The sequence below is a fragment of the Sinohyriopsis cumingii genome, chromosome 3 (assembly GCF_028554795.1).
Source record: "Sinohyriopsis cumingii isolate HCF-2022 chromosome 3, ASM2855479v2, whole genome shotgun sequence".
Classification (NCBI taxonomy): Eukaryota; Metazoa; Mollusca; class Bivalvia; order Unionida; family Unionidae; genus Sinohyriopsis; species Sinohyriopsis cumingii.
This window is the reverse complement of record NC_142963.1, coordinates 64,952,806-64,971,714: the sequence shown is the minus strand read 5'-3', so window position 1 is coordinate 64,971,714 and position 18,909 is coordinate 64,952,806. Positions and strand designations below refer to the sequence as shown.

The window sequence follows — 18,909 nt, the reverse complement described above, 5'->3', positions numbered from 1 at the left end:
TCATTTTCTTGTAATCCTCAAAGTTTGTATGCAAATCAATCTCAAAGAGAGCACCATAGTACTCACATATATGCCAAATAATTTAGGAAAACATGAAAGCCTGGCTTATCCACGGTCCAAGGTCTAAACTTTAAATTTTTTTAGTTTTATGTTGATTATCATAATGGCTGTAAATCTTGGGACATGAGAAAATACTTTTTTTTCCATGACCTGTGACTTTTATGCATGTAACAAAAGAAATATATTTATGGTGTCTCAACACTTTGTATAGACATATTTTCTGATTTCTGCAACATGACATTAAATAAAGGTAAATAAAGACTTAATAATTCATGGGCCAGTTGGAGTTTATGCAGGAGACCAGGCTGTATTATAATGAATAGTACTTATACAGTGCGTATCATGCTTAACATCATTTCAGTCCTTGTTTATTCCCAAAAATATTAGATGAAGATTTTGCTTTATTCATTGTCTATACCAAATTGCATTCTTCCAGATGACATTTCAGCAGGATGTACATAGCTGTTTCATTTACCTTGAGCCAAATGCTCATGAGTTAAAATAATTTCCATGATATAAGCAATCCTAAAATTTTGAGGTAGTCTTTATGAAAAATACATGTTTAATTGTACAAAGCGCATAACCATCCTCTATTCACATAAATGTTATCTGTTCATGAAAGAATGATAATAAAAAGGGTAAACTTCTTAATATAAATACACAGATCATCATCGATCCATGTTAGCTTTGTGTTTTGTCCGAACATAATCATAATTTTCCACATACTGGCAAGCTGGGTTTTTTTTAGGTATCTCCTTTGTTTATAATTGTCAGAATGTCTTTTGTTTTCTGACTACAATGAAGGCCAGTTAATTGTTAAAACTTGGAAACTGGCTTGTGTTTAAAAGGGAATTTTGACTGGTGGCTATATCAGTCATTTGATGTGTAATTGCCTTTAACTCCATATTAGCAGGACTACCATAGCTGTGTTAAACAGGATATAAGGTCACTAACATGAAAGTAAACTACAACTCAGATTTTATGGTATTACAGTAATTTTCAAAAATTAAATATTGTATTTAGGAGATATTTAATTTGAGTGCATTTGTGCCTATGATTCAAATGCAAGTGATGTATTTCGTTCAGCGGGATGTACTTCATTCATTGCAAGTTCCAACCTTCATTGTACATGTGGGACGCCATTATGTAAAAATGCTTACTAGCCAAAATGCTAGGATTGAACCAAACACAATTTTTGAGCTAGGTATTTACAGTTTCAAGGCAAAATCAAAACAGTTACTGGTGCACTGATACAAATTCTGATGCAATAACGCATAAAGAAACAATAATTAACTAGAGTCCAAATGAAGAGGTACTGTTACAGCAACACATGAATGCTTAATTCTTGTCATCTTCTGATCAAATTATAAACAAATCTGAATCAGGCAGAAACAGAAAGATTAAAGAAAATTAAATTAAACTTTTTGACTTTTTAAACAAATTATATTAACTTATAACATTTACATGTAATAGTCATACATGTCAAACCCTAAGAAAGGTATATGCATACTTTTTGCAAATATAAATTTGCCTAAATAAATGCTTTGAGAACTTACTACATCCATCTTGTGATATCGTCTCAGACTTGTGGGTCGGGTTATGACAGATCATACACTTTTTAATGTTTATACGTATTCAGTTTGGGGGTTCAGATTATACATGAACAAACTTATACACAAGTAGATATGCTAATTGTACCATTCTGGAGTTGATCACTGTTCTTTTTTCACATGATTGAGTGACCTAATGTTAGCTATTCTTTTGTTTTACCATCAATATCTTGAACTCAGTTTTCCCTGCATATGAAATGGCCGTGCATCGCAAGGGTACTAACTCAGTCATGAAAAGTGGGTCACTCTGAAATGATTTTCATGCTTTTTCTATTTTCATTTATGTATTTATGTGTTTATTACTTCAGTGTTGCTTCTAGGACAGATTTTTTGTGAATCTTGCAATTCATGACAACTTGGCCAAAAGTCCCTTAGTTTGAATTACACTGATGCAAAATATATTTGGATGCATGATATTTTTTTTAATCCAAAGAAAGAGACAGTTTGGACAAAATGGCAGGCAAAAGCAGATATATTTCTGTTTTCATCTCATGTAGTGAAGTCATTATATAATAACATGCCCCCTTTTTCTTTAATATTTATCTACTAAAATACTTGGGGCTCTTTGACATAAATTTTGCAATCCATTTGTACTTGAAACTAAAATACAACCAGCACAACTTTTTGTTTCTCCATACATCATTGCTGGGTTGGAGAGGATTAGGAAAAGGTCCTTCCACCATATCCATGTATGTCCTGCTGAAGTTGCTCTAACTTTTTGCATAGTATAACTCTGCATATCACGCTCTCATGCAGAGTTGCAACCAGCCACCACTGTGGAGTGGACATGGTGTCAATAAATTGGGGGTGATTTACGTTTTTATCACCCACCACCAAGCATGTGCTAAAGAGTTTCAGTGAGTGAGGGCATCAGGGGTTATTTTATAATGCATCAATGTTATCACCTGTCAAATAAAAATTAATTGTAATGAATCGTTCACTTCTTTTGTGCATGGGAGAAAAGTAATGTGCTCATGAGTGCTAAAGATGTGTAAATCCATATTCACATTTTCATGATACATGCATTTGCCCCTGCAAAAACATGATATTAATGATGCTATATATTTGATGGGGCAGATTCACATGCACAGAACATGATCAGACTGGTGAAACTTGAGTCTCTTAACAAGCATGTCTGTCTGAAGCAGACACATCAACATTATATCCCATTGTTTGTGAAGACTTTCTTTGCTACATGTCAATTATTTTTTCACAACTCTTTGAAAAAATAACAATAAACCATAGTCTTGATTCTAACATGAGAGACTAAGTTGTGAGCAGTTGCTGAAAAATTGGCAGCAGGACAACAGTTGGTATCTAAAAGTGAATGTCATTATATTAATTTAACCATTATTGGGAACAGATATAAAATTAAACCATGAAGACAATAGACAAGGATGGAACAAATAGCACAGGAAAGTATTAAAGTTTGGGCGATAGGATTTGGGTGCATATTATCTCAACATCATGAAAATAGATTGAAACTCAATTATCAGGTAAAAGTCAACTAAAAATACCCTTTATCTAATCCTTAAATTTCTTTGAGAGCTAGAGAGACCAGTGTGCAGAATTGCCAAAGACTAACAACTACATGACTGCACTTGTTTTCACTAAAACTGGACAAAGAGTACATGAAACATTGTGGGATATAAGAGTAGACTTCTTTTAATTTGCAAAATAGACAAAGTGTTAATGATATAACATGTGATTGGTATGGTTTGTGGTTGTATTGCACAACAACACATTAATTCAGGCAGGGTCGATCTGACAGTCTAGTTACATACATGCATGTCCCCCTAGTCTTTGAAATCGCTGACAATATCATTTGACAAGGCAGTTAGATGTGGCTTGTCTACTATGGTGTGGCCCAGCACAAGGCACTTTACACATTTCTTTGCATGAGAAACCTGAACAAGTTAAAATTTTACTATCAACAGTGATCCACAGTCCATTAGCTTATATAACTACACATCTTTCCTTTAAATAAGTAAGCAAAGTAAATTCCTATTTATAGACTTGGCACAAGAAGTAGAGAGATAAAGGACTCTGGGATCTGGTAGTCTTGAACATCTTGTAATTTATACAGAAACAAGAAAATGCAAGGGAGCACACTATAATTGGTGATGCCAAGTGTTTCTTCCTTTTGGAAAATAAAATCTGAATATTATTGACTACAAATTAACTATCACAGAGCAGGATTAATCTTGGAGTCATAACAATTCTCCCTCATCATTGCTTATTTCTGAACTAAATTTAAAGTTTAATTGCAGACATCTTAACGAACTTATGATAAATGCTAGGTTATAATTGGGGCTGTTGTATATGATGCTCCAAGTCAGATGGCTTTGTTTGATATAAATGAGACCTTCCTAAACTGAAATTGACATTCATTTAATGCTAATTCTTGTCAATAATTTATAATTAAGTTGACATTTTCATATTTATGCACTTGGAGAGCAATGATGTATGAGATCTCACACAAATTGCTTCAAAGTTGAGCATACAAAAATGTTCTCAGCACAGTATACAATTCTTTTTAAATTGTTAACCCATAATTTACTTGCCATGATTTAAGTCACATCAGTGGTAGTACTTATTTAGACACAAATCTTTTAAGGTATGCAGCTGTATATATTTCTGGGTTCTTTCACCAGACATGAATGTTTGTTAAACTATTATTGATTGGTACTTTGGTCTCTAGAGCATGCATTCTGTCATAGTTTTAACCTTGCATCAAAGTAGTTTTACAAATGCTTAGTTAAATTCTGGGGTACCTATAAAACAGAAAATGGACGACTCCAACATGGTTCATCTTCAGACGAAGATTGCATTCGCTAAATATTTCCTGATGATACTGATGATGACAATGATTTTTTTAAGTTTTGATGTATATCAGACTTTCAGAGCACATAAACTTATTGGAAATACACATTTACATTTGGCAATTTTTTAAAAATTGGATCAGGTATACAGTCTTAAACTTTGATTAGATACAGTAAGTTACAAAGTAACTTTTTGCTTCCCTTTGAGCATGTTGCAATCATTTGAAATATGCTCTTCTTTGTGACTCATTATTAAAGTAAGAGGGCCCAATGAATTTAGAATTCGCCTACTTTTTGAAGAAAAAAAATGGGGAAGTTGGCCATGGTTTGAAAAATCCTTGAAGTAACACTCTTAGACTCATTATTTTGGACCCTAATTTTCTCTCACACATAAAAACTAACATGTTGAGGATTTCACTGAACTAAACCAAAGTAGCCCACTGTGACCTAATGACTGAGTAACTTTTTTTCAGCCATTTCATTTGTTACCCCCAATGACATGTGGGACCCTATTTCATCTACAATCAAATATTGATATCTGGATTTATCACAAAGTGAGTAACCTGGTTGAACTATTGAAAGATTATTGTGACCTACTTTTCACACTGATCATGCTAAAGCAAAGTTACTGTGACCTAATTTTCAGAATTTAGTGATTTTATATATTTGCATTTATTGATTATGACCTCAATATCTTGGATTCTATTTCACTTGCACATAAGAAAATTATTTTTGTAGATGCATTTCAAGGAGAGTAACTTGTATACACAAAAAAGTTTGTTAATGTGTTGAAAATTTATTTGATACTCTTGAGTGACTTTTGTATATTCAGGTATTTAGTCCCTACTCACTCAGTATGGCCACTGCTGGAAGCTTTCTTTTTCCTTTTTAAAAAATCCTATTTATACTGTCAGGTTTTGTTGGGGACAAGTTATTAACTGTACTGCCCTCCATAAGATTGGGAATAAGAAGAGACTACAATGCTTTTATATCAGTTTTATTTGTAATTTATCTTCTCATTTTGAATAATGTTTATAAAAAAAATATATTTACAACTGAAATGTTTTTCATGTTCACAGTTGCAGTCTGATTAATGTGCATATCCAAGTTTGTATTTTTGGACCATGTAATGTTAACAAACAATCAAAAATTGTATTTTTAAAGGATAATTGGGCTAATATGTGACAAAATTATCTGGGAGCTAACTGTCATACAACAGATTGCTAACAGAACATATAATCATAGTAACATATCTTAACTAAATGAAGACAATATCAAAGAAATGTTTTTATGATTATAAATGAAATGGTTGGGCTCAGAAGAGTTATCCTGACATAAACTAAAAAAATAAATGTTCTGCCTTAGTCCTCTGTGTATTATCACTAGGTATAAATGGAGAATATATATATATATATATATATATATATATATATATATATATATATATATATATATATATATATATATATATATATATATATATATATATATATATGGTCACAGTATAAGGCATTATGCTTAAATTAAGACAAACATGTGAAAGCAATGCTTTGTAAGGGAGAATTGTTTGCTGCTATGATTCAGCCATAAATAAGCAAAGATGGATGTCATCATCTTTGCTTTTTTTGGTAAGTTACATCAACAAATAATTTGTCCTTAACACAATAACCCCTGGAGCTTTTTGTCATTTTCACCTGAAAATCGAGTAGGAAACACATTTTGAAAGCTATTCTGAATAGACTCGAAAGCACCAAATTCCTGGTCATCTTTCAATAACATACTGCCTTGTTGTGTTAGAAACATTGTTTTTCATTGGCTATTTGACTAGCGCTGGAACAGAAAGGTAAAAGTGAAGTGGTCGCTAGGGGTTAATGTGTTAAAGAGCATTGCTGTCACTTTTTACTGGATTAAATCCAACATGTATACTATACTTTGATAACTGCTGCCATGCATTGAACAAATTCATCTTCATTTGCTGCTAAATATTATTATTTTGTTATTATTTATTGCTAAATGACAACATATAAAAGATACACCATCTCATTCAAGAGAATAGAGGTACAGATTTCCCACATCTGATTTAAAGTACATCTGCAATTGCCATCTGGAACAGACCAATCAGGACATCAGCACAGGAATCCCATTCAGACTTGAGTTTACTTCCCCTGATCTCATGTGTACAGTCTGCAAAGATGAATCATTTTCACTGTGGTACTTAGCATTAAAACAAGATTTTTTTCAGAAAATGGCAGATACTATCAAAATGTATTCATTTGATTTAGCCTGGAAAGAAGTGTAAGAACATTAATTTGTATCATTTGCTGAAATGAACATACTGAAGGAACACAAAGATGGTGATTGTCCTTTTGTGTTTTTATTAAATATAGGGTATAATCTCCCAAAACATTATCCCCAGCAGGCTCCAAGATATAGAATAGGTCCAATGCTATCTCATAAGAGGCAACAAATGAAGGTGAGTGACCAAACTGGTACAAGTTTACATCCTACAACCAGATCATCATAGGGTGACTACTGTTATGTATTTTTGGGCATAGCACTTTTACCCTAGTTTCTTCAGCACTAAATAATCCACTTTATTTAAGCCATAAAGCCAAACTAGAATAAATTTAGATTATGTAAAATAAAATCCCTCTTATCTCACAGTGAAGAAATAGGTGCAAAAACAAGTTTCATTTTACATTTCAGAATTATACACATGTATTTCCTGAATTTACATGTACATACCTTAAGCAGATATTACTAATGATTTGCTGTGTATCTTTGGAAAAGTTAGCATGAGCTCACATTTTCCAAAAGTATTTTTAAGTCTGTTTGTATAAAGGCATCTAAATCAATCCCTGATTTCCATTACTGGGTATTCTGACATATTGTCCTATTCTGGATGCAAATCTTAATCCCTTTGATTATTAGGATTTTTATTAAGCCTGTGAGTCATGATTCAGGGTGGATGTAGGCATTGATAAGACCAGGGGTGTATAGGGTATGAAATTATGTTGTTTTAAGTTAGGGAATATGTAAAAAGCATGGGGATTTCCAATGGCTTGATGAATAAGCTCTTGTTGAATTCATATAATGTTGTGCTATTTACATTTATAATTCTAGACTGCCCTGATGGATATTTTGGCCTTATGTGTGCCAACAGATGTGGATTCTGCAAGAATGGAGCTACATGTGATAAAATAAATGGAATCTGTCCAAACAGTCTCTGTGAAAGTGGATACATGACTGCGCTATGTAGTTCAGGTATTTCTGCCAGAAAGAAATATAGATGTAATGCACAGTCAAACCTGTATGAAAGGTCATTTTATACTATTGTTTATATCCCTTTGAATTGAAGCTATCCCTGATGAAAATTTAATCTTTACGATGAGATGAGTTACTTACTTCTTTATTAGAGTTAGGAGTCATTCAATATTTAGAAACTTTTTGTAAGTAAAGGGAGTCAAAATGTGGTTCATGTGTTACATGTAATAGCCACATGAGGTTTCTTTTTTCATTCCCTATTCATCATAGGCTTCTTGTATAAGACAAAAGTCCTTTGATCTCTGCAAGTTGAGCAAGTGGTTAATCAAGATATTGTTTGTAGTGTGAACAACAGTTTCTAAGCCTAATTATACAGGGTGGCTAAACCAACAATCAGCCCTCTGTTTCAAAGTCACACACTGAAGGGAATTTTTGAGTTAATTGTGATTTAATTTACAGGTGGATTTAAGTGAGCATTAGACAGTAAACCTTGTTTGAAACAACTTTGGTAAAGAGCAAGATATATTTATAATTTATGACACTAATCCAACATTTTTGATAATTTTAGCAATGATAATTATAATAATGATAATAGTATTCAGTGCATGGTATTTGTACGAAAACCCAAGTTTGAATGGTGAACTCCCATGGGCAGTCACTTTTGACAGGTTTGACTGTGGTTTGTAAACACCCTAGCTCAGTCACATGCTTTGTTATATCCAATGTTAATGTCTTGTGCTTTCTTAAATGAAAGTTGGTTGTTTATTTGTATTTTTATTTTGTTTTAACAGCACTTTTGTTTACAAGAACACACTGAGGGTTGTTCCAGTAAAACATACCTGGGACCCAGGGAAGGTACTTCTGATGTACGGTATTCAACCATATATGTATAAAATTAAAGTACCCTGGCATATATTTTTTTTAAAATTGCCTTTCCTTGGGTACCATGTATGTTAAAATGGAACAGGCTTGAGGCATCCAACCAGAAAGATGGTTGTGTTGAGTTCCATTCTATGTTTTTTTATCTTCTTTGTGCTTTTAATGGTTATTAGCTCAAGATCCACTCTCTGCATGGGTCTTTGGGTAATTAAAACAAATTTGTAGAAGGTATTTTATTCACCCTCAATCCATTTATTTGCCTATCACCTTATTTTAAATTTTCATGCCATCTGGGGCAAGTTGATGAATCTTGATACACATTTTTATCACTGCCGGAGAGCATCTTGTGTCCAGTGTCTGATCATGTCATCAAGGTCAAGGTAAAAGATAATATTTTTAGTTTAAATGATATTTTGCCAACTGGAGTTGCAGGTTATTATACTTGATTGTCGTCCATCTGGGGAGACAGACATTTTGGTTTCTGAATGGTGTCTTTAAACAGCAACTGTCAGGGAGGAAAACCAACACACTAAATTTGTACATAAAAAAGAATGTGAAAAGCTTTAGCAAACTAGCAGAACAGTTCAACAGCTGGATGGAACATTCCAGCAGCTTGTTCAGGAGCATACTTGTGGAAAACCCATCTATTATAGAACCATGACATCAACATATGACACACTAATGAAGAAGAGGTCATTGAGGCAATGAGGAAAATCAAGAGTGGTAAAGCCCCTGACCCAGAGCAGTATGAAATCAGAAGCCTTAAAAGTAGATGCCACAGTTACAGTGAGTGCTTTGATTTACCATCTACTGGAAATATGGGACAAAGATTCCCAAGAAAGGAGACCTTAGTCACTGCCAGAACTGGAGAAGTATTAACTCATACCCCTGTCAAGCAAGATTTTCACAAGGATGATTTTGGAGAGGACCAGGTCTGCAGAAGATTACATGCTGAGAGATAACCAAGCAGGATTCTTGGCTATGAAGTTGTGTACAGATCAGATAACAATACTCCAAATAAATATTGAACAGTCCCTAGAATGGCAATCTCCCCTCTGTGTCAGTTTTGTACACTTCATGAAAGTATATGGCATGGTGGATAAGCACCATCTGGAAAATCCTGAGGTACAACAGTATCTCAAAGAAGATGGTCAGGATTATTCAGTGCCTTTACAGAGAAACGACCTGCAATGTCAAACACAACACCGCTTTGCCTCTTTTTTTCTGTTGTCTCTGGCATTAGGCAAGGTTGCATACTTTCACCAGTGATCTTCTCCTTTAGTGATAGATTAGTATATCCCAAACCAAAATCGCAAGCTTGTTATATAAGCTTGCAGCAAGTTTGCTGCAAGCTCAGATTTGAAACCACACAAGCTTACCAATTACAAGCTTGCAAACAAAGCTGACCTAGCTAGCTGCATCTAAAGAATTTATATAGCATCGATTAAATTGTTCTGTACATGGTCACAAACCTCCATTATTCTAGCTCTTGATGTGTGAAACATATGTAATATCAAATATTAAAATGAAAATGTTAATATGGTGAACATTAATTAGTGTGAGATCTCACTGTCACAATGAAAGAAAAGAATGAAGTCATCAAATCATTTAATAATATTTAATCAGATAAAAATAAGAGCATGTCAATGGGATCTATGTGAGGAAACTCTTTATACTTTTGTTCTGCATGGCTTTTGAAATGTTCTACTGATTTACTTCCATGTAGAAATCCATTTAGGGGAGGATGGTGTCAAATGGTCAGGTTCACCCTCTCATCTGTCAAAATGATAAACTATTAGGTGAAAACAAGAATGTTTGCCATTTGAATTACTCTGAACCACCTCTTTTAAACAAAATCCCCAGAATAAAATTCTGCATCCTCCTCTGCTTCAGGTATCATCCACTGAAATGGATAAAAACAAGTATTTACTTCTTTGGCAAAAGCATTTAATTTTAGTTCAACATTTCAAAATCACTTATCAAGTCCAAGAAATATCAGTAAGTGTTATTCAAGATCATCCTTTAATGTGCTCTAAATTTTAGTTTTACCATCCATTTTGAAAGGGCTATGACACATGTCAAATGAATGGCACTTCAGAGCTTTAAATAACAAAAAATATCTGATGAAACTTATTAGGTGCCTTAAGGTATTTTGAAATAAAATAACTGCCATCTTCTTTGAGGATGAAAAGAATTAAATGTAACAACTCTGAACAATTGTTAAATTTGATATGCAAGAGGAAAAATAGACCCTAAGAATAACAGAAATGAGATTCACAAACGTGTGTTTAATTTTATAATCTCGTACCCCTATTGTCGATAACTGACAGCACTGCATTGATTACTGCATTAATAATGATCCTCAGAGTTGTGATCTCAATGGTTGGGTGAAGCAACATTACAAAGTCATTTTTTATACATGTTTAACAGAAACAGAACACTACTGCCAATCTACAGTCCCAAAAACTGGCAAAATACAATACACTCTTGAGTTTACTCACCAGCATGATGACTCTGTGACTTCAAATTGTCTCTTAGGTTATAGGATTGGTTACTGCACATATATTGGTTCTGTGGGCCATGAAATTTACTGAATTAACAAATTAACCGCTGGAGCTTTTCGTCTTTTTCGCCTGGAAATCGAGTAGGAAACACATTTTGAAAACTATTTCTGGATAGACTCGAAAACACCGAATCCCTGGTCATCTTTCAATAACATACTGCCTATTTGTGTTAGTAACATCATTTTTCGTTGGCTATTTGACTCGCGCATGAGCAGAAGGGTAAAAGTTGGAGTTCTTTGTATTTTTTTTAATTTATTTATTTTTTGCTAAACGGAGCCATTATTTTTGTAAGGAGACCAATCTTTATTCCAAATGCCTATCTTATCCTACTTTTTGCAAAGGCTCATCTGTCTGTTTGCAGTTCATACCAGTTTGCCTTAGATCTAAGACCAAAAAGTCTAAAATCCGGACACAAAATTGGAATCAGACCACAGGCGAATTTTGGGTAAATTAAAGTCGGGTCCGAAAAATGAGGTTTTTCTATCTGTATTTTGTAGTGCAGCTAGATATTCCAGATTATTTGGTATCATTGTAGAGCTACATCTGTCTGCCTTTCTATAATACCACCCACTTTAGTGTATCCTGCATGACCATGACGCCACAGAGCTCAGCAGTAGGCTACTATCTCCTGCCCCGTAAAGTCGTCGCTAGGGGTTAATGTGTTAACAAGGATTTTTTTTTTGCAAATCGTCATGGAATTGCTAAATTTGTAATTTATTTGCAATGTCGATGCACAAGTGATTAAATACGCAAGGAATATTCAAATTTTGTGATGTCATCGAATTGGACTGTTTAACACATTAACCCTGGAGCTTTTTGTCATTTTCGCCTGAAAATCGAGTAGGAAACACATTTTGAAAGCTATTTCTGAATAGACTTGAAAACACCAAATCCCTGGTCAACTTTCATTAACATACTGCCTAGTTGTGTTAGAAACATCGTTTTTCATTGGCTATTTGACTCGCGCATGAGCAGAAGGGTAAAATTTGGAGGTTTTTTGGCTAAACGGAGCCTTGTTTTTTTTTTTTTGTATGGAGACCAATTTTTATTCCAAATGCCCATCTTCTCCTACTTTTTGCAAAGGCTCATCTGTCTGTTTGCAGTTCATACCAGTTTCCCTTAGATCTGAGACCAAAAAGTCTAAAATCCGGACACAAAATCGGATTCCGACCACAGGCAGATTTTGGGTAAAAAAATGTCTGGTCCAAAAAATTAGGTTTTTCTATCTGTATTTTGTAGTGCAACTAGATATTCCAGATTATTTAGTATCATTGTAGAGCTACATCTGTCCAACTTTCTATAATACCACCCACTTTAGTGTATCATGTGTGACCATGATGCTACAGAGCTCGACATTAGGCCTCTACCTCCTGCCCCATAAAGTCGTCGCTAGGGGTTAATGTGTTAAGGAGCTAAATTGTGATGATTCATCATTGATAATTTCACCCATTTTTTAACTCGAGGCTACAAAGGTTGTTTTGTGTTCGTGCAACTCGAGTATGTTGTGTGCATATTTAGAGTTTTTAAACCAGTCTGCTGACTATAAACAGGGGGAAGTAACTGCCTTTAATGACTCAATACTAAATTAAGTCTCTGTCATGGAAAGCCACATTTCATATTGCATACTTTTATTTGATATCTTTTCAAACTAGGAAATTTCTCTAACATGTATAACATTTGTAACAATTTGAAAATGAGAAAAAAGATATTTGTAGAAAAAATGACACTTCATATTTTGCCTTGGTCAAGAAATAATTCAGTTTATTTTGAAATATATTAATAATGTTCACAGATAATTTTAAAAATGTTGGAGTGATATATTTTATTTATGTATTAGCTAAGTACAAGTAGTTCAAGTTCTTAGCAATTTGCAATACTGAAAATGTATATTATTTAACTCAAGTGCATTATCAGATGCTATAAATAAAAACTAGATTCCTGGTAACATCTTTTAATTTGACAGTGTAGTTTCTTATACTGAGAATGATCTATAGTCACATGATATATTCTTCAACATTTCAGGAAGTAATGATCACATGCAGAACTACCAAATTTCAACTTTCACGACTGATTATTGCAAGCTCACAAGCTCACATCAAGTATTTAACATTTTGCAAGCTTGCTGACTTGGAAAAATTTCTTTTGCAAGCTTGTAAAAGTTTAAACTTGAGATTTTGCAAGCTTGTAAGCTTTCATACGTAGAAAAATTCCTTTTGCAAGCTTGCACAAGCTTGAACTTTAAATTTTGCAAGCTTCAGACTAAAAAATTCCTTTTGCAAGCTTGTGCGAGCACCCTTACTAGCTTGTGCAACCTCAGCTAGCATGTCGTAAGCATGCATTTTGGTTTGGGTAGGTGATGAAGATGGCAATGGATCAGCCACAAGGAATATGGTGGACCTTGTCTAAAAAACTGGAAGATTTGGAGTTTGCAGGTGATATTGGACTGGTGTCACACTCACTCCAGCACATGCAATGGCCACATTTGGAAAATGTTGTAATGGGGGCGCTCACCAGATAATATGTACTTTTGAGAAAGTGACGTATGTAAGGTGAAGTAGTTCACATTTAAAACATGCACAGTGGAGAGAATGTTGGCATACCTCTATGCTACATTAATGTAATGTGGATGATATTTCTTTTGGATATTGTACTTTTGAAAATTTTACATGATTTAAGCACACTGCTAACTAAAATGACTGCTCCCTTGTGTTAAAAAATCAGCCTGAATTAGTCTAAAGTACACTATACATAGCAGCTATTAAAATAGGGAAAATTAATTTTGCCAGACTAGACAATACCAGCTGCTGAAAGTGCAATGAATGAATTACCAAATATATAAAATGTAAAAGAAGTTATTGGCTCTTTTTTATACAATTTACCTCTGAAGTTCAGGAAGTGAAAATGACCAAGTAGAGCTAGCACTTTTTTGAAAGGTGCACATCTGAAGTAAGGCCAGGCTGTATACTCTATAACCCATTGTACACCCATCAATCATATACCAAAATAAAGGGAATTAAAGGTTCTTTGCATTATACCTAAGATATACAAGGTCATTTTTAAATAACCAGTATAACCAGTGAGGAAAGGGGGGGAAATTCTTTTTCTTTAAAATCCTAACCCTGTGCAAAATACGAATCTGTAGAGCGCCACCAATGTCATTGCATTATATCTGGGTATCCCAAGAGGTACAAGTCAAGAATCAATTTAACAGAAATTACACATGGTCACAGCATTGTGAAAGTATTGAAGGATGAATCAACAGAGTAATCAGCACAACATACTTTTAATTTTATAATTATCATTGTCATAGCCATCATCTTGATAATGATGTTGCTGAAGTAAAATATCTGTATTGTAAAGCAGTTACCAGTGACTTTTACAAGGGCTGTTTTATTTGGAAATGGAGGGGGTGACCCTTAAATAGCTTGAGATAATGTACTCTTGCTCTGATTTGTAAATAAGGGCTGTTTCTATAAAACATACATGGTACCCAGGGAAGGCAATGTTTTAGAAACTTTTGAAAGGGTACTTTGATTTTGGAGTTCATATTAAAATGATAAGAAATTTCTAAATTGCATCTATTGGTGAGTACCCTACTATAACATTGCCTTCCCTGGATCCTATATATGTTTTAATGGAACAGCCCTGATCTAAATCTGTAACATTTTGTTGGAATTTTTTTTATATTATCTTAATATAAGTTTGAAAATAGTATCTTTGTCTGAACATTAAATAGATTGTCTCTGAATAATGGCACTTTGTTAATAATGAGTGTAAACATACCCCTTTATGAAGGTTAATAACATATGGAAATTAAATAGAAATAATATAAATATGATGTCATTAATTTCAACTTTCTAGTTTGGTTCTTAATTTAGAAAGGGATGTATTAGAATTTGTAAATTTTGTTTGTAAGCTGTCTGGAGATTTAAATCTATTGACTGGCTTCATAGGTTAAGAGTTTAGGTAGATGTTAAGGAGATTCATTTTTATTCCCAAAATGAAGCTGGCATCAGACAAGAAATTTCCAAGTTGAACTGGAAAGTGGCCACACCAGATCATTGCCAGTTTTCAAATAATTGTCAGCAAATTTCTTTAATCCCAATTTTTATGTCTGCTGCAAATGACAACATCATGCAAATAGTCCATTGACCTGACAAATGCATGCATAGATATGATCTTCCTTTTCTATGCAATTTTTTAACTATTCATCAAAGATGTACATATATTAAAAATAAACGTCTGCGACCATCTATATTTTTGTTATGGACTAATGCACAGGATTTATGCCCCATTTATATTGTAATGGATAGATGAAGCTTCTCTTGTGAGACTGACCAGATTGTACCTCTGGAGACCCAGATGTAAACATGTGACATCATAACAATCTTTCCTAAAGCAGCTAGTAAAGACACCCTCAGGCCAGTCTGGAGGAATGAAAATATACATCTGACGAAAAAAAAAGGTTTATACTGTTCACTTATAGCATCAAATAAGTGTTGCTTATTGTGGCATAGTGATGGAAAAACACAACGAACTTGGAACATAAATGACAGAGATGCTCCCAGGGCATGTGATTGCATGATTCATGCAAAATTATTATTTGTGCACTTGGAAAGTGGTGATGTGGGAGAACTCCAACAAATTAGTTCGAAGTCGCACTTATAAAAATGTATTCTGCACAGCATTATACAAATTTTATTTCTTTTACGAAAAACTGAACAAATAAGAATCTCAAGTTAAATTCAAAAGTAAGGATATATTTTTTATCACCATACTATCTGTTTCCAAATTCTTCAGAGTACATTAATACAAAAGGATACTTGGAAAACCTGCTAATTATTTATAACTAAAAATGTCCTAGAGGAGTTTTGCAATTACTACCCTTTTCTTACATGCACAAACTTTGGTCCTTACCTAAAAAGTAAAATCAACCATGGTGGGATAAAATTACTGATTAATTTCAATGTCAAGTTGGTGGTGGCAGTAGTGTGGAAAGTAGACTTCAAGTCAGTGGTGGAGCAAATGTGGAAAGTGAATGGAAAAATGAAGAAAGCAGTTGAGTTTCTTGCAAGACAAAGGACAGTATTTCAGCAGTAATATCAGATGCTGAGTTAGACTTCCTGCCAAAAGAAGAAACCAAAATGTTAGCAAAGTTTCAGAATTCTTAGTTGTCAGAGTATAATTGGTTACAACACAACTCCAGACAGGAGATATGTTCTGTGATATTTGCAGATGTTTTGGGAAAAGTAACCCTTTCACATTTGTTTTCTACCACCTTCCTTTTTTCTACTCCTTATTTTGGTGACAAGTGGAGAGATTACCTCCTATAATACAATCCTAGAAAGCATCTCTGAAGCTTCAAGTCTTTATCAATACTTGTCTCCAGAAGATCCTGCACATCAACTGGCCAGAGCGAATCCCCAACCAGGAATTATGGTTGAGAACACAATAGATAACACATATCTGATACCATTATGGAGTGGAGATGGATTGGACATACCGTGTGGAGAGACCAACCCAATATTTCCTTGCCCTGGATCAGAACCATTGAGGCAGACACAAAAGAGGATGCCAGCCATGACTTGGCGAAGAACCCTGGACACAGAGCATAAGACCATCCACATGTCTTGGGGCAGGCTAAACAGATAACCCAAGGTCTTGAAAACTGCAATGAAGTTACATTGTTCCAGAGGCAATGAAAAGGAGAAATAATAATAATAATAAAAGAGTAGAAATAATAATAAAAGCTCCAAGGTCAAGGTCACTATATAAAAAAAAAGATTTTGCCTTTGCATTTCATTTGATGGTGATAACTTAGTTTTAATGAATGGATTTCAATTCATTTTAGTGCACATGTTTGACCTTGTCCTAGAAAGAACTTTTCATTTTGGAGACAGTAGGTCATAAAAGATCACAGGCACCATATAGCCACTATTGTGCTGAGGTGTCATAAATAGCTATTATATACTCACATATATACTATTGCTCAAAATAGAATCTGCCTATACATTTAAGATTTTGATAATAACTTATATTTTATTGAATGGATTTCAGCATGTAAATGTGTTTCCCATTGTCAAACAAAATACCTTATTGATCCAGGGATTAGTAGGGTAAAAGTTACTGTAAAAAAAAATTTGATCTATGGATTTTCATTTTCAAATGATAACTTCTTTAGAACAAAATTCAGTGAAATTTAATACACATATGCCTCTTTGCACCAGAAAATAAACACCTATAGATTTGAGGGACTGCTTCATTGGCTTATGTGGTTAGAGACTCCACCGTAGATGCAAGAGGTCGTGGGTACAAACCATCATTGATTCATACCAAAGAGATAAAAATGGTACTAACAGCTGCCTAGCTAGGCGCTTATCATTACCAGGTTGGTGTAAAGACTAGTTAGCCTTGTGTCATGTGGCATGATGCTACAGTGCTCTCTCTCACACACACACACGCCCAGTTTTGAGGGTCAGTAGTTCCAGCGTCAAGGTTGCTATAATTAAAATCAAAGCTGACCACTTTTCATTTCATTTCATGACATTAATTTCAGCACTGCACAACACAATTTTATGAAAGTTTTGTACATGTGTTCTACTTGCTTCAAAAGACCTGTATTGATTTGGGATATACACCTTCAGCATTAACATTGCCAAAACGTAAATATATTTGACATTTGCATTTCATTCTATATCAGTAAGTATGTTTTCTTCATTCACTTTTAAGAAAAGTTTTTACATGTATTATAACATTCATTTAATTTCTAGACCGTAAACGAACTTCTCTTGAACAATTTCATAAGAGACCTGTTAGATATGCTTCCTGGCTGAATTCTATGGATATTTTAACTCAGATTAAAGTCCAGATTGACTTTGAAGTACTACTGAAACCATGTCAGCAGTATATACTTTGAGTACTTGAAGTATACTGCATAAAATACATTCAAACACCGAAACTAATGTTGGGTAGTGTATCTTGTGCTGTTTGTGGTACACTTCATGTGTTGAACTTTGTATATTATACACGATTCATTTTTAAATTGTGATCTTTTTGTATGCATCGCAGAAAGTATGATACCTTCACAAGAGACAATAGGACACTTCAGCCGTAACATTTTGTTTCATATGCTTTGATTAGTTTGTATATGTCTGCCATACAGTGGAGCATATTGTCTTTGGTATCTGTCTGTTCAGTTTCTGCAAATTACCTTAAGTTATCCACGTCAACAGTTAACAGACATTGTGGATTGCTTATGATTTGAGCATAGGAAGAATCTCATAGATTTTTTGATCAAATGGTGAAAGGTAACAGTCACTGTGACTTAAAGAATAAAACAGATTTCTACAGAATAGCATTAGTTCTGCATCACAGATCTATACCGGACTTTGTGAGTGGTTTGCACTTGAAGCAAGGAAGAAGCCTATTGATTTTGGGGTCCAAAGCTCAAAGCTACTGTGACTAAAGGAAGAAAATTGCATTTTGTGCAATTAGATTACTTCCACATCACAGATGTTAATCTTATTTTATGAATGGCTTATTATTCTGGTATGGTAGACTCCTATAAGTCAAAACTTCAAAGATCAGAAGTCAAGGACACATTTTGCTGAAAGAAGACACTTGACAAAAGTTTGTGGATGGCTTACACTCAAGGCATGAAAGAGTCATGTTGACTTCCAAGGTCAGAATGCCAAAAGACATTGTCATTGT

At 34.0% G+C, this 18,909-nt stretch overlaps 1 protein-coding gene across 1 annotated transcript in view; it reads left to right on the top strand.

The window, feature by feature from the left end:
* LOC149803001 (uncharacterized) overlaps nucleotides 1-18,909 on the top strand; it is a 326,500-nt gene that overhangs the window by 5,359 nt on the left and 302,232 nt on the right. The window contains exon 4 of the mRNA XM_089953863.1: nucleotides 7,616-7,756. Within this exon, the coding sequence (XP_089809989.1) occupies nucleotides 7,616-7,756 (141 nt within the window). The remainder of the gene's footprint in view (nucleotides 1-7,615; nucleotides 7,757-18,909) is intronic.